A 25685-nucleotide genomic window follows, 5' to 3' on the forward strand; every position below is an offset into this window, starting at 1 on the left:
CTCGCTCCTACCAGAGCCCAAATTCAGATGAAGGAATGTGACAGAGACCTCAGAACCAGAGAGAGACCACCGGGGGGACCAGAGGAGGGGGCGGGAGGGGATGCAGCGGGGGAACAGGGGGCAGCAGCCAGGCAGAGAGGGCAAGGGCTGAGGCGCCCGGGGGCAGCGGGTGACGTGAGAAGGGGGCGCCGGGGGAGGGGGGCTGCGTGAGGATTCCGTGCGTGGGTGAGCCAAACTGTCGTTTTCCTATCTGGAAGAAAGACTCTCCAGGCAGCCCGGGAGATGTGTGTGATGGAGGCGCTGCGGGGGTGGCACACGTGGGCACACAAACAGGTTCTCACGCTGGCGCACGCGCACACACACACACACACACACACACACACGCCAGGCCCAGGACAGCCACCCCAGGGCAGGCAGCCAGGCCCAGCTCCAGCCTGCCCCTCCCCTTTCCCCCATCCCCACTAACACAGACCCTATCCCTTCTGCCTGGTTCTATTCCATCCTGACAACCGGTTCGGTTGGTGCCTTGCTGGGTGTGCTGGAGGAGGGGGGCTCCCCGCCCACGCCAGACGGAACCCACCCAGGGCACACCTCCGAGCTCCAGCAGGTGCCAGTCCAGGATTTGTTCACGTCTCACAATAAAAATAAATAGCTGCTTCACAGGCAGAGGGGTAGACAGAGAAAAGCGAATGGATTTTGAGGGCCGCTTGCATGTGTTCTCATTATTCACCTGAGTTAACCTCCTCGAGCGCCCTCTACATCAGTCAGATCCCACCCCAAGCCCCTCCTTGCTCCCCTGGACCAGGGCAGACCCACAAGCCACATAGGGCTTGCTCTGTGCTGGGAGCCCTCAGGACAATCCTGCCCAGTTCCTGACTCTCCCGCCCCACTCGGCCACGTGGGCTCCGTGCTCGTGATCCCCTCTCAAAGAACCCGCAGTCCACAATCTGGGACTAAATCTTCTTAATTAAATCAGAAGCATCCACCATCGCCCTGACCTAGGATAGGCTGGAGGGCAAGAATGGGAAACTATAGATGCCCTGCATATTCAGGCCCGATGGTGAGAAATCGGGTTCACCTTCCTTATGTGTTTCTCTAAAACAAGTGGGGCTGGCCCCTGGGTCTTGAGCACGATACAAGTTATGACTGGATGTCACCAAGGCTCACGATAACCCAGAGTTAGTAAGCCCTAGGATCTGAACACCTCCTAGACCCCAGCCCTCTCACGGAGGCTGATCTGACTCTTGTCCCATCTCCGAAGGGGACTACACAGCCACAGCCTGGCAGATCAGACCAACACAGTGGCTCCACCCCTTCCCTTCACCTCTGACCTGATCCTCTACTGCAAAAACCCCCCTGAAATTCACCAGTTGCAAGCGCCTGGATCCCCACTGAGAAACTCCCCCAGAGAAATTTCTTGAAGAACTTAGTGCCGAGATCTTAGCTCTGAGCTTCCTGGCAGTCAAGTCATAAGGGGAAATGTGATGAGTCACTGAGTTCATGGCAGCATGATCAGCGTTGGCCCCGAGAATTCCTCTGCCTGAACATTTCTCCCAGGTCCTGACTCTCTCTTCTGTATTTTATGAACCCATCGGGGTGTCCGGCTGCAGCCGCATCGCCTGTCTGAGGGAGCAAGACCAAGTGTAAATGCTTTCAGTGGTAAAGAGTAAACAGCAGGTGCACGGTGAGGAATCCAGCAGTTCTCACAGTTCCCTGAGAGGCAGAGGATAGAAAGCTGGACATTGAACAAGGATGGGGAGACAGGCGCCAAGCAAGGGGCTGGGAGGTAGGAACTGCAGGTCTGAGTCTCCGCCCTGGAACCACGCTGTCCTGACGGTGACTGTACCCACCAGTCCAACGTGGACAGTCGCCGACAGCTCCAGGACCCTGCCCCCGCCCGGCCACCGTCCCTCTCTGCTGACAGCCGCAGCAGCCTTGGTGAGCCCAGAGCTCCTGAAACACAAAGCTAGCTGGGTCACTCCTGGCCTTAAACCCTCAGTGGCTCCCCACTGCCCTCAGAACAAAGTCCAAGCCCTGAGCAGAATCTTCACAGCCCTGCAGTCTGGCCTAGGCCCCCTTCCCCCACCCCTTGCTCCTACTCCACACATCTCAGGCACCAGGCGCAAAGAGCTTACCAAACACGCCTCCCTGTCCCTTTCCTTTGAGTGGAGCCCATCCTCCTCACTCTCCGCCTTCAAGACCCCCTCCTCCAGGAAGCACTGCTCCCCACTCCCTGCACCGCGGGCTGCCCTCACCCCTCTGGGCTCTGGCTCCACCCACATTCTGTTCACACCTCCCATCTGGCTTGGGATCCCCCAACACTGCCTCAGCCCAGGACTCAGGAGCCTCAGTTTACTTCAGAGGTGATCCCAGGAGGCCCAGCGAGGGGGCAGAGAGAGAAAAACCAGCAAGGGGCTGTTCATGAACAGGTCACCCTGCAAACACAAACAGGGTGCAATCCCAGCGGGACCCTGACAGGCTGTGTGCCTCAGACCTGGACCAGCAGGGGCGGGGCCGAGGCATCGTCCTTGGACGACCGGCTGGATGCTGGCCAGGCATCTCTCAGACACAGCCCGCTCCAGCCCCACCACGCAGAGCAGGCACAGCACTGACTCGGGGAATCTATGCAGCCCGAAGGACACTGGGGACGGAAGAAGCCACCTCCCCCCTCGGGAGAGCTGAAGGAGCATTCTCCCCCCACCAACAAAAGAGAAGGCGAAGAGAGGTGCTCTGTGGGTGAATAACCATCCGGCTGACTTCCCCCAGGCCCCAAGTAAGACATCACTTGCAGGAGTGAGAAATTAATCCCTAATTACACAGTTACTTTATCGTGCAGCTTCAGTGCTAAAAGTCTAAAAAAAAAAAACCAACAAAACCCCCCCTCTACCTCCTGCCAGCTCCCAGGCGCCTAATTAGGTAAGTAAATTTGCTTTAAAGCGAGCACGTTTGTCCTGACATCACCCCAGGAGGAGGGTGACTGCACCCAGCTCCCGGATGGGGTGTCATCTGGGGAAAGGGGCTCGGGTGTGGCCGTGCTGAGGTGAGGACCATGCCAGGGTGGGCAGGCAGGTTGGACACCTGCTCTTAGGGCCCTCTCCACGGATTCCTGCTGAGAAGCCTCTTGCCTGGTTCCCAGGAGAGGCGCAGAGACCCAGGCCCCGTCTACCGCTGGACACTGTCCTGCACGACCACCATCAGCCACCGCGACTGGTTCAGGATGGGCTGTGAGGAGCTGCTGGCCCTTGAGCCGGGACGGCAGAGAAGAGATGCTCTCCCTGGCTAAGCCACCACCAGGAAACCCGGAGGCGCTAATGGCCATCTTGCCTCCATGGTGGCCGGAGAGCTCTGCCAGAACAGAGGAAGGCGGAGGCCAGAACCGGGGCGAGGCAGGATCCTGACCATATGGTTGGAGCACTCCCCGCCAGCTGCACCCGAACCGCGGATCTGTGCTCTGTTCTGCCCAGGCACACGAGCCAGCCCCTTCCCTCTGGGGCTTAGGTGTCAGGTGAACTGGTTTCTCTCCCTGGCAACTTGCAGAGTCCTGTTGCTTCAGAGGACTTTCCGGAGCACTCGCCGTGTGCCAGGCACTTTACACCCCTTCCCCTGGAGGGAGCAGGGCGCCCACCCGGGAAGCTGAGGCATAGACAGAGCCCAACTGAGCAGTGGGGTGCCCAGGAGCTCTGCACGACCCGCCCCCCCACCCTTCATCAATCATCAGGTCAAGCAGAGCATCCCACAGCCAGTCAGTAAATCAGACCGGCAGCATGTGGAATAGGGCCAGCAACCATGGAGGCTGTGTTACCCGATGTTCAGAGCACAGAGCCTGGGTTCCAATCCCAGCTTGGGGTTTGCACCGGGTGACCTTGGGCAAGTCACTGAATCAACCTCATGGGGTCAATGAAATGCGTTCACATATGGATTCAGCACCGAGGACGGGGTTTGGCACATGAAAGCCAGCCATTATTACATCACAGCCTCATTTGCTGCCTCAGGGCACACTGCCCACGAATCACATGCTACCTGCTTAAACCCTTCCCTGGATCCCACTTCCTGCCGGGGGAAGCCCAGGCTTATGATAAGGGCCTCTGGAGGCTCCCCGACCATGACTCCATCACCGCCCACCATTTGCCCTGCAGTCCAGGAACACCCGAACATCTCAGTTTCCCAGAATACACCAGCAGATATGCCTCTGCATCTGTCAGCCTCTCTCCCTGGGACGCCCTTCTGGCTTTCAGATCCCACCCCCGGGCACCTCTGGCTCGAGGGGGTGCTGCCGTGTCCCTGTTCTTCAGGGCATGGCTCAGAGCTCTAGTTATGTCCCCAGCCCCCCGTCCAGCACCCGGCTTGGAGGAGGCTCCCCCTGCCAGCTTGTCAAACAAATAACTTGAGGGACAAGATCAGAAAAAAAATAAAAAGAAAAATCTAGGAGCTGACAAGAAGCAACATAAAATGACTGAGACTTAACATCTTTCCAGGAAATACCCCTCCCAGGAGATGATTTCTGAGTGTTACTGATAAAAATAGGGTGTTTCCTCAATCTTTACGAGGGACTCACAGGGGCTTTCTTAAAATGTAATGTAAGATGTAGCTAACGGAAAGGAAGCTGAGATGCTGGGAATGGAACTCATCTGTCAGGAGGCAGCTCTGTGATGACTCGGGCTTGTGCCGGGTGGTAACTAGACCACCAGCCTATGCTACTATCCCAGCACCCAGCACACAGTAGGTGTTCAGTGGAGGGAGGGCAGGAGGGAGAGAGGAAATCATGGAAAGAGAAAATTAGGGACTGATAATGTTAACCCTTGACTCTGGCCAGTGTTTTATGATTGGTGGGTCATTATTGCCCAGATACCATCACACAATTCTTATGAGACCAGAACAAAATTTCTTTCTTTTCTGGGGGGAGGGGATTGCACTGGGTCTTCATTGCTACATGCAGGCTTTCTCTAGTTGCGAGCGGGGCTACTCTTCACTGGGGCACGCGGGCTTCTCATTGTGGTGGCTTCTCTCATTGCAGAGCACGGGCTCTACAGTGCAGGCTCAGTAGTTGTGATGCATAGGCTTAGGTGCTCCACGGCATATGGAATCTTTCCAGACCAGGGATCGAACCCATGACCCCTGCGTTGGCTGGTAAATTCGTATCCACTGTTCCATCAGGGAAGTCCAAGAACTGGATTTCTTAAGCCTACCTGACAAAGAAACTGATGGACTGAAGCCAAGCCAGGCCAAGTTCAGAGTAAAGGAGGAACTGGGGACCACAAAAGAAATTTGGGGACTTCGGCAGCAGAAGACCCTGGACTATCTCTCCACAAGGCTCTACAGAGGGGACAACACTCAGTGACTTTGTCTCTGGGTAGAGTTGTCAGGTAGATAGAGGATGCCCAGGTAAGGCTGAACTTCAGGCAAAACAGTGTTATCATTTTTGGGTATACATCCCAAATATGCCTCCTGACTGCCTCCCACAAAATTCAGCTCCCTTACTCCAGAGTAGTCTTGGCACCACGGCCAGTGAGCACAGCTGCTGAAAACCAAATAGGGATTCTTTTGGCTCCACCACAGCCTCAGGGAAAAAAATCCTTCTTCCGGGACTCATCCCACACCCTTCTGAGAGCTGGTGAGGCCGTCCAAGTCCTCCAGGGAAGATTAACTGGGATCTTTTGGCCTCTGAAAGGGTAAAACCCTTTATGTTGCGAGTCAGCACGGGTTCTGGGGACAGTCATACCTGAACACATCACACAGTCCCTACAGGCTGTGTGACCTGAGGCAGGCTGATGATCTCTGAGCTTCCATTTCCCCAGTTGGGAAGTGAGGTTAATAACCCCAAGTTCTCAGGACAGTGGGGGTGTAGGTAAGAAAGTGCAACCCAGTCAAGGAACGTTAGTTCTGGCAACCCACCTAGGCATCATCACAGATTTGTGCCTACCTGGAGCTCCCTTCTCTGCTTGTAGGGTAACAGTCCTGGGATTTGCCAAAAGCATCCTCCCCACTCTCTGACCACGTGGTATGAGAGAGGTCAACCTCACAGCTGGCCCAGGGCGTAGACCTTGACCTAGGTCTGGCCAATCAGAATGCTGCCTCATTTAGGCTACAGTGATTGGTTCAGGGATGAGCCCATGACCCGTGCCAGCCAATCCAAGCCAAGGAGGCTCTCTCCCACTCTGCTTGGAGTGGCTGGGGAAGCAGGGGTGTCTTTCCCTTGAACTGGAGGGAGGAGTTTGTGCCCTCCTTCTGCCCACCCCTTACCCCTCCAACCCAGAGGAAAGCTGCCTTGGATGGAAGTCAGCACAGAGGACCGAGAAGAGCTGTAGGATGGGAGGACACTCTGCCTGGTGACATCTTTCAGGATCCTGGATTGAGCGGGTCCTGAAGTCAGAGACCCCTCGACTTTCAGGAAAAGGGACGGTAAGCTTCTTTAAACAAGGTTCAGAGGGTTCCTGTTCATATAAATTGAGAGAATTCTGACTGATTTATGATTGACTGGTGTCTGGTTTGTCAACCTGTAGCCTGAGAATCTCTGGTGATTTACCCCCTACCCGGTCCCCCATGTCATCTAGCATCCTGTTTCCATGGAAACGGACCAGAGCGACAATCATCATGCTGTCTCTCCCTCCCAGTTTATTCCATATGCAAATGAAGAATCATCCACACCAGGACTTTCCCTGGAACCTTCCCAGGTCCACACCCACCCAAGGGCCGATTCAGCTAAAAGAAAATGGCCCCAGATCCCCCAGCTCTGCAGTGACGGGACACAAAGATACAGAACAAATATGGAGCTTCCCCTCTGTGCTGACTCTGGGGTTGAGTTCCAGGGACTCCAGGACAATGGCTCGGCCTTGGCCTTGCCCTGGAGCACACAAGCCCTGGAGTAGACAGACCTATAGAGCCCAGGATAAATCAGGGTCTAAAGTCATAGAACCAAGAGGATTCTACCTGGGCCTGCTGACATGTACAGTGCTTCCTTGATTGACCCAGAGATCATGGACATAGAGCCATGCAGCAAAGGCTTCTGGAAACAGCCCAGTGGTGACCCTCTCACACCAGTAACCACAGCAAGTCTGCTAGTGGGCACAGGCCTCTGTGGAGCTTACACGGGTTGATAATTGACTTCATATTTCTCAACAGATCACGTACATCCCCAGACAGCCCAGGCAGGGCTCCTGAGGCTCCAGTTAGGACTTGGAGACATGGGAGGGCCACAGCTTTGGCCAAGAGCAAATGAAGAAACACAGGCTGTAGGAGAAGAGGGTGGCAGACTCTGAGAGTTGCCCACCCGAAGTCCATTCTCTCTTCTTCCAATCTTGCCTGGCCCCAGGGAACAATTCTTGATTGATTTACCCATATTCAATGATGTTTTCCATTCCCCTAGCTTCCCTTGCTGCTAAGCACGGCCATGAGACCCAGCTCTGGCCAAGTGTGCTGAGATGGGGAAGGATCTAGAAAAGAATATGTTGTTTTCCAGATCCAAGTAGACAGGCACAGCTGGCATAGTCCTGTCTCCCTCCACCCTTACTGCCTTCAACGCAGACACGACACCCACAGCGTCAACAGCCACCCTGTGCCCATGAAAAGAAGATCTGGAAAATCACAAGGACATCAGCCCCCACATCACAGAACCATCACCGGTAACCACTGACCTCGGAACGTCATGATATGTCGGGAAAAACATCCCAGGATTTGCACTGTGGTCAGATGTTCTGTTAACTTGCAGTCCAATACATCCCTGACAGATACACCCAGCACATTACACAGAACCAGGATTCGATGCCCCCGGGGCCAAGGTGCCTGGATGCAACTCCTGGCTCTGTCCCTTACCAGGTCGTGACCTCGGGCAGGTCACTCTCTGTCGCTGTGCTCATCTGTGGAATGGAACTGACCGCAGTCCCTCCCTCGCAGTGCTAGTCTGAAGATTAGGCCAGATAATGCACAGCATCGGCCTACAGTGAGTACTCCGCAAACAGTAGATGCTCTTATTTTTTTTTTTTTCACCTGGATAATGCCTAAGAGGATTCAATTCCTTTTGCTTTTTAAAGTCCCACTGATGGGCCACTTTGGACAATAGGAACTCTCAGCAAGCAACCACAGAGAGGACAAGCCTGCCTGATCTCTTTAGAAAGCTCTAGTTCAGGGATAAGGAACAATTCTTATTGACATTTTGTTGCCCGAGAGCCTGTAAGAGTCAGGTTGGAGAAGCTGCTCCCCACGCACTCTGGGGAGAAGCTGTTTCCAGGGCACGATAGATCCTGGCCCAGCCCCTCCTCCTTCCTCCCTGGCCAAGGTGCAGAGTTCCTGATGTTACCGCTATTCATGTTAATATTATTAACGATGACAGAAATTTTTACGAGTCCCCACTGTTTCATTGACAGAGCACATCTGCTTGTCTTGAGAATTAATTCAGATGCTGGGCACGGATCAGAGACAGAGCCCTCCTCAGGCCTCTTCTCCTTCCTGTGGTTCCCAGAACCGGGAATCATGCTCACTACTCGAAGGGCTCCTGATGAGGGGCTCTGTGAGGGTCAAAAGAACCCAGACCCACCTGGGCATTTGCATAAAATGCAGATGCCTAGGCCCTCTGTACCTGCTGGGTCAGGATCCCCTGGATGAGGCCCCAGAATCTGTATTTTAACCTGTGCCCCAGTAACCCTGTGGCTCTCTGAATTTCGAGGAGCACAGAGAAGAGGTACAAGGTTGCACATATGTTTAAGTTTTGGAGAGGTTGCCCATTCCTGATCGGCTCATGCTTATCCCCCAGCAGCTCCATTTTCCACGCCAAGGCCTTCTCCAGGATACCATCATAGTCAAAAGCTTTTAAGGGACATCAGACTCAAGGCCACTCCTGTTCCCTGAGCTACTCCAAGGAGGGGCCCACACCAGCCATGACCTTGGCAAGGGCACTGGCTCAGACTCATTCTAGAATGGTCCCTACCAGCCCAGCCCTACAGCCCTAGCTCACCATACCCACCCCTCCTCCCAGACACCAGTCATCAGAATTCTTGGGAAAGATTTTAACAGAGGTACCCAGACCCCTCCCCACAGCTGTCAATGGCCATTTCATGTGGTTTTATTTTTTTGGTTAAGGGAGGTGGTAGTATTACCAGTATGATGCAGCAAGGGAGATACATAGATAAAGAAAATCTCAAGTTCAACAAGAATGTCATTGAATATTTCATGACCTCCTAATGGACTAAGGCAGAGACGCGTAGCTTAAATAACACAGTGAGGTAGGTTCCACTATTACCGACTGATGAGTGGGGCTTTGTCACACACTGGAAGAGCCTCTAGTGAGGTGTCAAGGGCCTTGCTGTCCTGGGCTGATCAAGCACAGGAAGAAAATGTAATGAGTGACGGAAACAAGACTCCAAGAGATCATTGTAAGATAAAATTAATAACAATAAATGCAAAGGTGGGTATTTGTGTGTTTTTTAAAAAATCAACTGTGTTTAGCTCCAGAGTAGGAGAGACCTGGCTCGGAGAGTGAACACGACCTCGGGTGGCAAGTAGCACAGCCCATCAGCAGGTCACCACAGTCCCATGTGGTCCTGGGTGAGGGCAGTCCCTCTTCTCTCCCGTAAGTCATCAGTGGGAAGCCGGGGTCCTTCCCCCCAGCCAGGGACCAAGACAGCCTAAAGTAGGTCCAGCAGGGGAGGCCACCTCCCCTCCTTTGATAAACAGCGGGAGATGCTGGGAACATTTTATATGTGGAAGGGGAGACTCGGGGAGGAAATGAGCCGCTTTCCAATGTGTGAAGGCTGTCACAAGTCTTCTGGGGACATCCCTGCCGGAATGGCAATCCATTCCAGTATTCTCACCTGGAGAATTCCATGGATGAAAGAACCTGGTGGGCTACAGTCCATGGGATCGCAAAGAGTCAGACACGACTGAGCCACTAACACACACTGCCCAGAGACTCCAGGCCCCTCTGGGTGATCAGGCCCCTGCCCCTTCTCTGGCCTCATTTCTAAGCACCCACCCACCCCACGGGTCCCTGGCCTCTGACAACTCCTCTTCCTCAAACAGCCCCTTCGGGCCCCCTGCATGCTGTCCCCTCTACCCACGACACCTCCCCAACCCCCTGCTCGTCAACTCTTACCCCCAGGCCTCTCTTCCTCAGGAAGCTGTATACAGACCCATTCCACGCCCTCATCGCCCTCTCTACTTTGCTGCAACAGCTTTGGTCCCAATGTAGAATTTATCTAGAACTTTATTATCTGTTTTATGTTGTTTCCTAAATCGTGAGCTTCATGAAATCACAGAAGCATCTGTCTTGTTCCTTTCGTGTGCCCCCTGCGTAGCACCTGGTGTGCAGTAGGTGCTCAATAAATGCTGACTTTCTCAATGAGTAAGTGACAAGATCCACCATCAGGCAGGAGCTACAGGAAGACAAATTTCAAACTCCTTCAAAGAACTTTCCAGCACATTAGGCTGGACATGAGTTTGAGCAAACTCCAGGAGATAATGAAGGACTGGGAAGCCTGGCGAGCTGCAGTCTGTGGTGTTTCAAAGAGTCGGACACGACTTAGTGACTGGACAACAACAAACACTGTCCCAGTTTGCAATCAGCTACCTTGTGAGTTGCCCCCAGTGGCAGCATGCAAGCAGGGGCTGACTGGATATGGAGGTGAAGACGCCGACCTCTACAGGCACCTTCTGGTGTAGAGGTTCTGTCTCCTCTGTCACTTGAAAAGGGAGCCAGTAATCTGGGGACGAGGAGGAGCAGGAAGAAAGAAAACGTCCTCAGGATGGCAGGCCTGTTGCTCAGAAAACAGGACATTTATAGCTGGGGGTTTGGGTGGGACTGGGACTGGGCTCTGAAGCCCAGGCTCATGGCTCCCCCTCCTGCCTTCTGCACCCACACCATCCCTAGGCACAAAGGACAGGAAGGGCCCAGAACTCTGGGTCACCAGAGTTCCCAGCATCCCACATGGGGCTGTTCATGGCTCACAAAAATGTCTCTGTTGAGCCCACTGCCAAGCCAAGACTGGCTACATAACTTCCAGGACCCAGTGCTAAGTGAAAACATAGGACCCCTGTTCAAAATGTGGATAAGAGTCTGCCTGCCGATGCAGGGGACGCAGGTTGGATCTCTGGTTCGGGAAGATTTCACATACCTCAGGGCAACTAAGCTTCACAGCTACTGAGCCCATGTGCTGCAAATACTGCAGCCCAGGCATCTACAGTGATGCTCTGAAATAAGAGAAGCCACTGCCTTGAGAACCCCACGCACCACAACCAGAGAGTAGCCCCTGCTCGCCCAAACTAGAGGAAGCACGCGCACAGCAACAAGGACTCAGCGCAGCCAAAAGTAAGAAAAAAACAATATAAAGTAAAATCTTTTTATGAAAAGAATTTCAAATATTACATGTTAACACACATATACGGAATCTAGAAAAATGGGCATAGACGAAACTGTCTGCAGAGCAGAAATAGAGACACAGACGTAAAGAACAAACGCACAAACACCAAGGTGGGGAAGGGGTGGGCGGGAAGAATCGGGAGATCGGGGCTGACACAGATATACTACTTAGGTACAAAGTGGGGCTTCCACGTGTAACTAGATAACCAGTGAGAACTGCCTGTGTAGCACAGAGAACTCCACTCAGTGCTCTGCAGTGACCTAAATGAGAAGAAAATCCAAAAGAGAGACGATATATGTATACATATATAGCTGATTCACTTTGCTGATACAGCAGAAACTAACACAATATTGTAAAGCGACTATACTCCAATAAAAATTTTTCAAAGAAAGAATTCCATTGTGGAAGACCAACAACCACTAAAAAAAGAAAAGAGAATTTCAAACTGATGAAAGCAGAGCATTAAACCACGTATGGGGCCCTAAGGGCCTGCACATGTACCCAGTCCTCCCTGACCCCCCAGGAGGCTGCTGGCCTGTGGACCCCAACCCCCATCCTGCCTCCACCCGGAAGACCAAGAGAAGATATCAAACGGAGACCTCGCCACAATGCTGAAGCCAATCCAGCTCCTTAGACCACTCAGTTTAGATATTTGTTGTCTTTTTTCATAAATATGAGCAGACAGAGAGGAACCACTAAGCAATAGAGGAAAGTCTTCAAGGCAAAAGGGCAGGGCGGGGGCACTCAAAGGAGGCAGTCAGTGGAGCCAGCAAAACAAATGACTTCCCTGAAACAGGAGTTAAGAAAAATCATCCTAAAATGTGGAACTTTGCAAAGGAAGGGCAGCATTTCTGGCGATGTCATTTGCAGCATTATTTAACAAACCCATCTAAAGATTATTTCATTATCTGGGGGAATACACCTTGGTCTAATTCACTCTTTACTGTTAATTAAAGGTCTGGCTGCTATGAAATTACATGTGAACTTGGAGATATTGTAAGTGGTATTCTGCCCAATATAAAAAGATAACCCCAAAGGTTACAGTTTTATGACCCTATAAGGCCATTAACCAGCTTTGATTGTAAGCACCTCATATCCCCAGGTTTTTTTCCCATTGCCTGTTTTCCTGATTCTGATGATTACCATCCTGCTGATTCCTCATTAATGAGTCAGATAAATCTGTAATATACATGTTCCTTCTAAGATTTGTGTGAGGGTAATTTTTTTTTAACTTTCTGGAAATTATACTTTGACTTCAGGATCAGTAAAGCCTAATTTGTATCTATGAAGAGATATGAGTGAATATTGCATCCATAAAAACAAGCTGCTCTGAAAAATAAGAAATTCAAGAGCAACAAGCGATCCTGAGAATTAAAAAGACACAGAGGAGATGAACACTTCCATTAGGGGCAGTAAATTGAGAAAAAGACATCGTTAGTGATTCAGAAGGCCAAGTCAAGGAATTCTCTCTTAGTACAGATTTCATCTGTACGAGAGGTGAACGGAACATGCAGAGAATAGAGAGAGAATGGAAATAACCACTTACTGGGAATTCTAGGAGAGAGCAGAGAAGAATGGCCAGTCACCAAAGAAGATACGGAATAATTTTTTTCTGACCTGAAGGATGCACAAGTCTTGAGTTCCAAAAGGCCCCACCGGAAGCGATCCTTCACTTAACACCTGTCCTTGTGAAATGTCTAAATTCTGAAGGTAAAGAGAAAATCTTCAAGCTTTTAGCAAAGAAAATGCAGGTTTCTCCCAACAAAGAAGAACCAGATCTATAGTGGCCTTGGCTGCAATATATGGTGTCGATTTGGATGGTACCACATGCAGGGTTCTGAGGGAGAAAAACTGTGACTCTACAGCAGTGCAGAAGAAAACTGCCCTTCACCCACCAAGATCAAAGGGATATATGTGTGGACAGGCAAGACTGAAAAATGACACTATCCAAACACCTTTTCTTTTTATTGAGTTGGTCAAAAAGTTCTTTTGGGTTTTTCCTTAACATGTGATGGAAAAACCCAAATGAACTTTCTGGCCAATCCAATTAAAAAAAAAAAAAAAAACTACTTAAGGATGTCCTCCAGCCAAACCAAGATGAGAATGAGAAGGAAGAATCTGACAGAGGGTGACACAGCTCCCACGTAGGGACCCAGTTTAACTTCTAATTTGGTTTAAATCATCGCTGATAATGTGGCTGTAGAGCTGAATACAGCTCTGAGGAAAGGATACTGTGACGTTTTAAAGAACACCAGGGAGCAAACCACTGCCCTTCAGGACACATCTGCAGAATTCAGTGCGTACATGGTGATACTGACTTCCCATCTCAGCCAGGTGCCTGGCCACCCTCCCTGCCACTTCTCGAGGGCATCACATATGTATGTTGGCACACACATGTATCAAATGCACATGCTCTCATGGACACTGACACGTGTACACACTCACACACACACTCATGGCCTCTAGCCTTTTTGTCCCCGCTTTTCACTTCTGCCATATTGACCATTACTGGGCATGGTTAACACCTGCCCATCTTCCAGCTCTTGTGTGTGCGTCACCTCCTCAGGCAAGTCGTCAAATCCCCAAGCTGCCAGTCTGGCCCAAAGATGCTCTCAGAGAATCATAACACTTTCCCAGAGCCCTGGTCTCAGCATGTGGCACGTTCACCCGTGTAGCTGCTGAATGCCTCTCTCCAGATGGTACTTGGGAAGGATAAAGTTTATGTCTAGATTTGCCATCCTTCCTGCCCTGCATTGAAGACAGTGCTGACACTTAGTAGGAGCTCAGTCAACTGCTGACTGTTGGATTTATGTGTGGATGGGCCTCTAGCCTGGTTTAACCCAGGAAAGGAAGGACAAGGCACAGAGCAGAGTCCAAGATGCTCCAAACAGGTTAAGTTGTCCCCTGACCTCTTTCTGACTATAGCTTAGGTCTTGGCAGAAATAACCACAGTTTGGAGTCAGACAGTAGAGTCCGTGCTGGATCTCTAACTTGCTGAGTGATCTAGGATGATAATAATAATAGCTCACATTTATTGGGTGCTCACTTTAATGGAGCTATCCTTCATTATACATTATCCCCATTTCACAGATGAGGAAACTCAGGTTTAGAGAGGTTAAGTGGCTTTTGTAAGGTCACAGTTAGTTAGAGTAAAACAGACCCAGTATCAGCTGACAGTGCAGGAAGACATACAGTTCACCAGAATGAGGAGGAAGGAATGTCTGTTTGTCCAGGCCATTAAGGAAAGGGACATCATTTCTTCCATCATAGGTGTCCAGGAGGAATCCAGACAATAACACACAGCTTTATCATTATTACCAAGAAGCCCCAGAGATTATTTACATGACGTCTGCATGCATCAGAGGCTAGGACCTGTCTGACATGGTCTACCTACCCTGCCATGACAATGAAGAAATCCAGTCGGTTCCATGTGTCCCCAAGGTAGCACTTCTTGCCAAAAATGCCCAGGGCCACCATCTTGAGCACCATCTCCATGGCAAAGAAGACAAAGATGAAGTCATCAAAGACCTGCAGGGGCAGGAGGAAGACAAGAAGCAAGGGACAGCGTGAGGTCCCAGGACACAGGGTTGGAACCACGGTGTGAGGGGGGAACATGGGCATGAACACGGGGGCCCAGGGAAAGACCTGGAAACATCTTCTCCTGGTCCGGGAGAGAACCTCAGAGATCCTTGTCCAAGGCATTCATTTCACAGATGAGGAGACTGAGGCCCAGAATGGGGGATGAGCTTGCCCAGGGTTTTCCAGCCCCCTCTAATTGTTCCCTAAAAGCAAGCACAATGAGAAGGGACCCAGACGGGAGCGGGCAAAGGGAGGGTCTCCTTAATAATTGCCATGCCCTGGGCTAGACCCTCACTCTGCATCCTCTCTTCAGTTCTCTCAGTGACCCCTTGAATGCTGTCATTTAACAGATGAGGAACCGGGAACTCACACTGCTTCAGGACCTCGCCACAGTTCCCACAGCAGTGAAGGGAAGAAATGACACTCAGGTCTCTCTGACTCCAAAATGCACATGGAAGGGGCTTTCTCAAAACAGGCCTGACACCCGCCCTGGGCCCAGGTCCCCGTGCTGTCTTCCTCTGTTCAGAAACGAAGCCCCCAAATACGGCTGTCATCATGGGCTCAAGTGAGTGTCTATTGCCTGAGGATGGGGCCTGGGTGGAATCCCTCTTTCCAGGATCAGTGAAGGTTAAAGACAATTCAGTTCAACAAATGGACACTGAGCACCTTCTCTGTGCAGCTCATAGGCTGGTGTTGGGGGCCCAGAGATGAATGCTCGCTAAATTCACCACCTGGTAGGGAAGCCAGTCTAGTACCCACTGAGGTTAATTGGTTCTAACTCCACCCAGGACCCTGGGGCCGGCCCAGGAGCTTGATACCCACTTGGACCCCAGACCACCTCAGAGATTCTAATTCTGCAGGTTTTGAATGGGTCAGGGGTCTGGATCTTGAACATGTACCCCCAAGGGAATCAGAGAAACTGGGCTGCTTGGGAACCTCTGAGTCCTGTGGGAACACAGCAAGCAGAGGGCAGTTCCTCTCAGGAGGCCTCTGAGTTTCTCAGGGAGACAGAATTAGATGTTTCCATATCTGTAAAATGGGTATAAACCTAACACCCTGCACTACTGATGTAACACGTGCCACAGGGGCCAAAGGTCAGGCCTCCACTTGGGATCTCCGTGAGATGAGAACAGGAGAGGTCCAGGAGGCGGCTCCCAGCGGCATCAACATAGTGATGGAGCTCGGCCTTTATCCCATGATCACTGGGAGTGAAGGGCAAGGCTTTCTTCAGGGAGCGTCAGGTCACTTGTGCTTTACCGGGAAGGGCGGTGGGGATGGGGAGACCAGGAGGAAGTTGGTGGTGGAAGAAAAGGAGGGGCATGGACTAGGGCAGAGGCCTCGAGATAGAGAGGAGGATGGAAGGGAGAGAGGATGGAAGGGAGGCAGGTAGGACCAGCTGGCAGTGAGGCAGACAGGATGAGCGCAGCGAGGGCAGGACCAGGAGTGAAGCGGTGGCTGGGCGGGGCGGGGCGGGGCCTGGGGCGGGGCTGACGGAGGGGGCGGGGCGGGGCTGACGGAGGGGGCGGGGCGGGGCAGCCGGCCTCACCTGCAGGATCTTGCAGCGCTCTGACAGGCAGTCCATGTCGTCGCAGGGCTGGTACATGCCGAGGGTCACGCAGTTCAGCAGGATCACCAGCATGCTGATACATTCAAACCACGTGCGCACCAAGTCAAGGACACAACAGCTGGGGGGCACTCCCCCACCACCAACACAGGTGTCCACCCCATTGCCCCCCAAGTGCCTCTCTGGTGGGTCAGTACCTATGTTTTCAAAGACCTTTTAAATAGCCTGCCCCGACCCGTCACAACAGACATGGCCAAACCCACCAGAGAACCTGAACCCCACCAAGCCACCACCTGCCAGGACACCCTCCCCACCCCGACCTCTTTGCCCCAGCCTGAGTTCCCCCAGACCCACAGAGACCTGCCTGGGGGACCATCTCCAGACTCTCCCGGCCTCTCTATCTCTGACTTCTTTCCTCTGACTGTCACTGCCTCCCTTCTCTGACCATCCTTCCCCTCCCCTACCCACGCCCCCTCCATTTCTGCCCAAGCCCTGGAGCTGAACCCTACAGAGGGCCCGTCCAGCGTGGCTGAGACTGGCCAGACACCCTGTACTTCTGTCCTCTCCTGTGGCTGGGTTACAGCTCATTGCCAGACTCAGCAGGTCTGTGCCTGGGCTCCCCCAGGCCCCTGCATGAGTCAGGGTGGAGTTCAGCCTCCTTAGGCCGGTCCAGGCAGAAAGGCTCCTGCAGCCAGCAGCCTGGGCAGGGCCTCAAGGGCATGTGCTTGGACCCGGGTGAGTGGGCTTTCCAGGCCAGGCCACTCTCCTCTCTAACACCCTGCTCCTTCCTGGCTGGTTCCTGCTCAGTCTTAGAACACAGCCCACTGATGTTCAGCCCCATCCCTCCCTCTCAAACCTAGAATCCTAGAACCAGAGGAGCCAGAACCCAGGAGGACCCGAGGGCCCGGGTCATTCACGGGTTAACTTGCTGACACACTCATTGTCTTTATCCAAGGCTAGAACCTACCTTCCAAGGGGACAGGGGGGTGGCATTCATGCCCTGACAGTGACAGGCTTCTAGGAGAAGCACAATAAATGTCTTTTGTGATTGAATAAACCTCTCTACGTGCAGCCCACTCTGACACCCAAAGATTCTTGAGTGTCCCCAAGTGAAAGTTCTGGCCCCTCAATTTCAAAGCCCTTTCTCTGAGCTCAGATACAGCTATGCCAGCCAGACTCTCAGCCAGACCCTACCCAGCAGCAGGGTGAGGATCTCCTGCCTAATGGAAGATTGACCTGGTTTCCTTGGCAACAGCCTCCCTCCCATCCTTGGTCCTTGCTCATCTTGGGATACTGCTTTCCCTCCTGCCTCCCTGTCAGACCCTCCTTGCCCCAACTCTGCTCCTTCCTGCCCCCTCAAACCTCTGCCACTCTCCCACAGCCTGTAATTAACTTCAGTCGTTGCCAGGGCCCCCTTCTAGCCTGAGCATCGCTCCAGCAGCAGCTTCATCATTAATTAACTTTTTTGAAGTTCAAATGTTCTAATTACCAGCAAACGTCCCCCATCCTCTTTGCCTTTTCCCCCTGACTGTCATGCTCTCTCTCTTTCCAGCCACCTCTTCTGCTCCCTCTGCCCTTCCTGCCAGCTTCAATTCAAAGTACACTTGGCAGGTATCTTCCAGGAGCCTGGCACTCCCACTTCTTCCTTACCAAGGCCCTGAGCAATGGAGATCAGCAGGCCCATTTCACAGATGAGGAAAACTGAGGCTTAGAGAAATGAGGCCCCTCTCCTAGCTCACACAGCTGGGAAGCGCCAGAGCTGAGATTCACACCAGACCTGCTCTCCTCTGTGATGCAGGGCTTGTCTCTGCCTGTGTCTTTCCTTGCCCTCCTCTGAGGCCTCAGTTCATCTTCAGCATCTCTCACCTAAGCCCTGTCCAGCCTCCCTGCTGGCTTCCAGCTCTGGTCTCTGCCCCTCCAATCTGCCCTGCACACAATCCCGAGGTGTTTGTTGTGTGGCCAATACTATCCAAGCTCTTTGCAAGTGTTATTGCATTTAATCCTCCAGCCCTATTACAAGCCCCAGTTACAAGTGAGGAAACAGAGTCACAAAAGGGAACACAATTTTGCCCAAGGACCCCAGCTGGAAAAAGGCAGAGCTGAGCTACAGAACCAGAGCCTGCTGTTCTTGTCCCATTTTGTCATCGCCAAATTAATCTGGCTGAAGCCCAATTATGATTAGACCTCTCCCCTATTCAAAAGCCTTTCAGAGGTGATGGGAGGGTGGCTCCCATCACCCTCCCTAGCCTGACACCCACAGCCTCATACACTCTGACCTCAGTGAACTCTTCTGGCCTTCCCTCTCACCAGCCTTGGCATGCACTGAACTTCTTGCTGTCCCCAAGCATACCCTTAGCATGGGGTATGCATGCATACCTTTAGACCAACATGCATATCTTTCTACCAACTTTACCAGTGAACTCCTACTCATCCTTCACAGCCCAGATCATCTGTCACCTCTTCTGGAAGCTTTCCTGAAGCACCTTTCCCCACTCACCTAGGGGTGGCCTCCTTCCCGAAGTGCTCCCCACCCACCTGGTCTAGCTCATATCGTGTTAATGAACTTGGCAGTAGTCATGACTACTGCCTGCCAGGCCCCTAGGGACATGGCCCTAACCCTCAGCACAGCCCACAGGGAGCAGATGGAAAAACAGCCTGGAGAGCTGGAGTGACCTGGCCAAGGTCACAGTCAGTGAGTTGCCTGAACGGTCTGACTTAGCAGTGCCAGAGCCGCTGCCACAGGGCCGCCTCTGGTGCACGTCCCTCGAAAGGGGCAGATGGAGCGGCTTTCACCTCTAGATGGCTCAGCTTCAGGGATGGACAGTCTCAGCCCTGCCCCAAGGCACTCAGGGAAATCCCAGATGGCAGGGCTGGGCCCTTTCCAGGAGCCCGCGAGGCTCAGAAGTCAGGCCAGAGCTGGCATCGCTGTCCGCGGTTCCTGACACACTCCCCACTGGCTCGGGGATCAAAGGCATAAGCCCTCCTTGAAGTTAAACCAGACCACGTGGCGCGGGGAAGGAGAGTGGTGGAAGGAGTGAAGGTCCTGGGCTGAGCAATTTGGTGGCCTGGCCCAGCTCCCAGAGCTGCCATCATTAGTCACAAGCACCGGGGAATTCTGAAAGCCGTCAAGCAGAGCTCCGGGCCTCTGGGACAGTGCAAGGGAGGACGGAGGCCCAGAGAGGGTGGTACAGGATTTCTGGGTAACAGGGCAGGCCGGGGCCCGGGTGCCAGCTCCACGAGGGCCTCCCATGGCGAAGCTCAGGGCCCCTGCCTGGCACCTGTGGTTAGGACCCTGCCAACTTGCCCACTTGGCCACCCAGACCCTCACGCCTCTCCAGGTGACCTTTGCCACAGAACAACCCCATCCCAGGCCTCAGAGAGCCCCTGATCCCATCCCCCACTGCACAGAGGGGACACAGAGGGGCAGAGAGCATCCCAGGGACACGATGACCCTGGAGCGGAAGTGACCCTCAGACAAGAGACTCCCCAGCCACAGGGTGCCTGAGCCACGGCTGGGTTCCTGACCCCACCAAAACCCCACGTGTCCCAGACGTCCAGGCTCTGTGTGTGTAGCAGCCACTTGGCCCAGGTCCCCACCCCGCCTCCTACCTCCACCCCCGCCCCCATCTCAGCTCCACCTCTGGGCAACCCCACGTGGGGAGCTGGCCCTCCTCCCAGCATCCCCCGCTCTGCTCACAGTGCCTCCCATGGTCCTGAGAACTAGGGCATCAGAGCCCAGAAGTGAACTAATGTGCACCTATTGAGCGCCTGCTGTGTACCAGGCCCCAGGTTAACAACAGAGATAAAGGTAATGATGGCAAACGCATCTCAAGTGTTCTTGAGTACTTGTTTGCCAAGGAGTTTTCGAATCAAGGGCTTCGCTGGTGGCTCAGATGGTAAAAAATCTGCCTACAATGCAAGAGACCCAGGTTCGATGCTTGGGTTGGGAAGATCCCCTGGAGAAAGGGAATGGCTACCCGCTCCAGGATTCTTGCCTGGAGAATCCTATGGACAGAGGAACCTGGTGGGCTACAGTACCTGGGGTCCCAAAGAGTTGGACATAACTGAGCGAATAACACTTTTCACTTTTCTAATGAAATAGCATGTATTAATAATATGTCATTTAAACCTTACAGTAAGCACATGAGGAAGGGAGCCCAAAGGCCCCAGAACACAGAACCCATGTAATCATGGACGAGGACTGGGGCTTGTCATGTATGTGCAACAGGGAAGCCCCTGTCCTTGTCCATCTCTTCTATAACAGGGTCCAGGGTTTCCCATTTTGGCTTTGGGGCAAAAAAGAAAAAAAAAAAAAAAAGCCACCTCACCAGCAAAGGACTGAGAATCTCAGACTGGTGTTATCTGCTGACTACTTAACATGACCTTGAGTAAGGACAAGAGATGCAATCACAAACCCTTTAGACCATGGCTGCCTCCCAAGGGCTGGACCTTCACTCACAGGCTTTAAATACAATCAATCAACAACTTGGAGAGTCGCCCTTCACCTTCAGCCGAGTCTACTCAACTGGCGAGTGCTACTGTTACCCCATTTTACAGATGAGGAAACTGAGGCACCAGCACTGGCTCCAGGGCTCCAGCCACAGCCACCCAGGGTCACGTGGCTGGTCTGTAGCAAAGTCAGGATTTGAACATGCCTCTCCTGACTCCAAACCCCATGTTCTCAGCCACATGCTGTGGCCTCAAGGAACAGGGCTGGGACTGGCACATGCTCAGTGGAATATTTGCTTTTCCCCTTTCGACTAGGAAGGAAGGAGATGGTGCAGGAGAGGGTGAGAGGGGAAGCCAGCGAGGAGAGGGTGCCAGCCTCAAAGTCCCCAGCAAAAGCTGAGCCAGACCAGGACCATCTCCACTCCATGGCTGGCTGCTGTCTTAAGAAGATGGGGTGTGATCTGGGAGGACAGGGCCACCAGCGAAGCTATGATGCCAGGGGCCCCCTCAAACCTGCCACTTCCCAAAGAGAAGAGTGACTGGCTGGGCAGTGTCCAGAGCCCGACCAGGCCCCTCAGGGCAGCCTCCTCTCCAGGAGCCTGCGTGGTTACCATGACAACCACCACCCTCTATCCTGCCGGCGCCGCTGACAGTCATGGTTTCTGCAGTTCCGGGGGGCTCTGGGAGGGTGGGCAGGGGATGGGAGTGCTCGGCGTGGCTGGGGCAGCCAAGTTTGTTTTTATTTTTGTCAAATCTGAAATCAGATTCATTTCCCGGAGTGCACTTTGGTTGTCTAAATAAATCAAGTGGAGGAAGCGGGCTGGACGCTTCATCCTCCTGGACCAGGGAGGCAGGGAAGGTGGGCCTGCCCCTATACAGAGCTCCCTCCTCTGTCTGTCCCCAGGGCATCCAAGGATGGGCACCCAGGCTTCGGGCCTTCACAGACCAGGGCCTGAGTTTCCAGATCCTTGTTCTTGGGCCAGCTCTGTGCTCCTCCAAGGCCAGGTTCACAAGCATCCATGGAGCACCTACTGAATACCTGGCCTGTGCATCAGTGTACTGAGATGAGCCAGGCTGGAGGTGCCCAGAGTGCTTACCTCTTCTAGGACCCGCCGTGGTATGAGGCCATGTAGTATGCACTGTACTAGAAGTGGCTACCATTTTGAATGTCAGCTATGCTGCAGGCCCTGGGCTTTAAAGAGGATATCCATTCACTTACTCATTCCTTCGACTTATCTTTATGAGCCACAACCACTCTGGAAAGCTGCTTGGCAGCATTTATTAAAACTAAACAGAGGGCTTCTCTGGGGAATCCAATGGTCAAGAACCTGCCTGCTAATACAGGGGAGATGGGCTCAATTCTTAGTCTAGGAAGGTTCCACATGCCACAGGGTAACTAAGCCGTGTGCCACAAACTACTGAGCCCTCACTCTCAAGCCCGTCGGCCACAACTCCTGTGCCCATGAGCCACAACTACAGAAGCCTGAGCACCCTAGAGCCTGTGCTCCGCAACAAGAGAAGCCACCGCAATAAGCCCCTGCACCATAACTAGAGAGTAGCCCCCACTCTCCGCAACTAGAGAAAGCCCCGAGCAGCAATGAAGACCAGGTACAGCCAAAATTTAAATAAATAAAAATTTTTTTAAAAAGAAGGGTGACTTTAAACAAGCCCATGCTAGAATCCAGCTGTGCCACTCTTGGGTCCACATCCCCCAGAGAAATGCCCAAATAAGTCCACAAAAAGGCACGTGTTACCCTTAACAGTCCCAACTTGGGAACAATCTAAGTGTCCATCAATAAGAGAATGAGTCGGGCAGAGATTTCAACTGGAGATGATTTGGGCCCCTGGGGGGACATGCGGCCATGTCTGGAGACGTTTTGGTTGTCAAAACTGGGTTTTGAAGGATGTTCTTGGCATCTGGTGGATGGAGACCAAGGATGCCGCTCAACACACCACAATGCACAGGGCAGCCCCACCACAAAGAATTCTCCAGCCTGAAATGCCCACAGTGCCAAGGCTGAGAAACTGCAACACATTCCTTTGATGGAACACTACTCAGTGATCTAAAAGAACAAACTACCACAGCAGCATGGATGGGGCAGCCAGACCTAACGCTGGTGACAGGAGCCAGAAGAGCAAAGAGCGCCCAAGTTCAACTATATGAAGTGAAAACCCAGGCAAAGCGAAGCAACAGTGAAAGAGGTCAGAAGGGCAGTAACTAGAGGAGAGAGAGTTCATCGCGGGTGGGGTGAGGGAGCTTGCAGGGGCTGGAGATGTTCCTCTTGGATGGAGTGAGGTCACAGGAGTGTGTTTACATGGAAAAATTCCTTAAGCTGGACATTAAGATTTGTGAGCTCTATTGCATGCACATTCTATCACAATAAAAAGTGTAACAAAAAATGATGCTGAGCTACAGCTATAGGGAGATATAAAATGCAACAATTAAAAAGCCACAACCCCTGCTGGGGCACTGGCTGTCATGGACCCCCCAGAAGACCTTCACCACAACCCTGCAAAGAAGGGGTGTTACCCCTGTTTCACAGACTTGCCCAAGGCCACAGCAAGGGACAGAATGGGGATCTGAAACTTGCAGCATTTTGTCTTCATTTAAGAATTTCTTCTGTCCAAGCCTATGGCAGCCTTGGAAGATGGGCATGGCAGGCATCATTCCACCCACTTTACAGATATGAAAATGAAGGACTTCACTAGCAGTTCAGTGGTTAAGACTCCCCACTTCCACTGCAAAGGGCATGGGTTTGATCCCTGGTTAGGGAACTAAGATCTCACATCCCACATGCCTCATGGCATGGCCCAAAAAAAGAAAGAAAATGAAGGTTCAGAGATGGCAAGATTTGCCCAAGGGGACACAGTGGTTCAGCTGAGACAGAAAATTGTTCCACAAAGTGAATGGACCTGCTGGGCAGATGGTCCTTGTCCTCTTTCCACTTACATGCCTCTAGTGACAGGGAGCTCCCCACATGACACACAGCCCTTCCCCGGGCTGACTGGTTCTAGTTATAAGCTATGGAGGTTCAGTGGGCTGAGATCCCTTAGAAAGAGTGTTGCTGCCCCCAAGCCCACTTCTTAGAGTCTCTGTAATTTGACAACTCATTGAATTTGGCCAAAGTCTTTGATTCCCAGATGCCCAGCAGGCCTCTGTGCCCAGTGCAGACAGCCGGAGTGGGAGAGGCAGTGGCGAGGAAACTGGGGCTGCCAGCTTGGAAGGAAACCGGGGTGGATGGTCCATGGGAAGGAAGCTCCAGCCAAGGAGACTCACCAGACACTGCATTTCAGCCACTGCTGAAAAGAAGGGCAGGGAAGGACCCGGGAGACCAGGGTCCCACTGTCTGCAAGCCGATCCAGCTTCAGGAGCCTGTCCACAAAGAAGGTGTACCTGCAGGGGAGCCTCTTGGAGTCCTAGGCAGGGGGTGTGGAGGCCTCCCCTGGGCCCTTACAGAACCTCAGGTGTGCCCCTGACAACAGTGTGGTTCTGTCCCAGCTTCCTGCCCCCCACCCAGGCTGTGCTCTCCAAGGGCAGCACACATCCAACCTTCTCAGAGGCCCACCTGGAGCAGCAGCTCGGGACATCTACAGCCTCGGGGAGGAGTGAGGTGCCCGTCACTTGGAGGCATCAAGGACGCTAAAGAGCGATTTCTGTGTTGAAGGGATCTGCAGCCCGCCTCCCCACCTCAAACACCCCCTCTTCTCCTTTCTAACATCCATCACTCACTAGTCTATATTCAGCCCCTCTTCACTGAGCCCCCGCCCCTCCTCTGTCTGGCCCACAGTGACCCTGGAAACCCTGAATGAAGATGACATGGTCCCTGCCCTGCAGAAGCCATGAGCAAACACTAACGGAGATGCGGTTGGACAGGGTGAGGGCTGAACAGAGGGTGATGACGCTCTTCCTTGGCTTCCTGGGGGCCTATCCCCCACCACACGACTTCTCTGCCTGCCCCTGACCACACATGTGTTCATTCACATGTGCATTCCCACGGAGCCCCACAGCCCCTCCCACACTTACACATGCCAAAGTGTGTGCACCGCAGCCTCCGCACCCCCCGGGGCAGCCGCACTGGGCCCGGCCAACCCACTCTCTCCCCGCACCAGCAACTCTTAAAGCATTTCTGTACCTCCTGGGGAAGTTCATGAACCCTTTGTCAGAATACTGTTTTTAAGTGCATAATTTTTTTTTTAAAGAAGGCTTAGTATTAGAAAGGAAGGAAGCCAGTTATGTTAAAACAGTTGTCAAAATATTTTTTAGAAAAACAAATTTGTGATGGAGAACTCTGTGTGCTTCGTTATCAACACAATGAATAACCAAAGCCAGGGGCGGGTCTGAGCCTGTGTGCCTGGGAAGCAGGGGAGAATGACAATGACATTCCCAGAGCTCTACAAGGAACCGTGATGTGGCTCAAAAATACTGGTGACTGCTGCTGGTGACAGTCGCAGAACTGCCGGTGACCCATTGTGCTCGGTTGCCTCTGTTCGTAATACAAAGAAATGCTACATTTCAGTCGGAAGTCAGTGAAACCAAACATGCAGCTTGTCCCGATTCAAGTTGATGAACCTCAGTTTAAGACCCTTGTTCCAGAAACTCCTGCTGGGCGCTGGGGACACCACCAACCCCTGGACAGACCCTCATCCTGCTTGGTGGACCTCACCCTTTAAATGTTGGCCTTTCTTGGGCTCCCCAGCCCTCTGAGATTCCCTCTCCATCCACCGAACCCACAACCAGACCCACT

At 52.7% G+C, this 25685-nt stretch overlaps 1 protein-coding gene across 3 annotated transcripts in view; it reads right to left on the reverse strand.

The window, feature by feature from the left end:
• The window catches only part of CACNA1I (calcium voltage-gated channel subunit alpha1 I), a 120904-nt gene that overhangs the window by 74123 nt on the left and 21096 nt on the right, over positions 1-25685 (reverse strand). For all 3 annotated transcript variants that reach the window (XM_043439850.1, XM_043439849.1, XM_043439848.1), the window contains exons 3-4: positions 16474-16585; positions 14743-14876 (exon numbers count right to left, since the gene is read on the reverse strand). In XM_043439850.1, coding sequence (XP_043295785.1) covers positions 14743-14876; positions 16474-16585 — 246 coding nt within the window. The remainder of the gene's footprint in view (positions 1-14742; positions 14877-16473; positions 16586-25685) is intronic.

The sequence above is a fragment of the Cervus canadensis genome, chromosome 21 (assembly GCF_019320065.1).
Source record: "Cervus canadensis isolate Bull #8, Minnesota chromosome 21, ASM1932006v1, whole genome shotgun sequence".
Classification (NCBI taxonomy): Eukaryota; Metazoa; Chordata; class Mammalia; order Artiodactyla; family Cervidae; genus Cervus; species Cervus canadensis.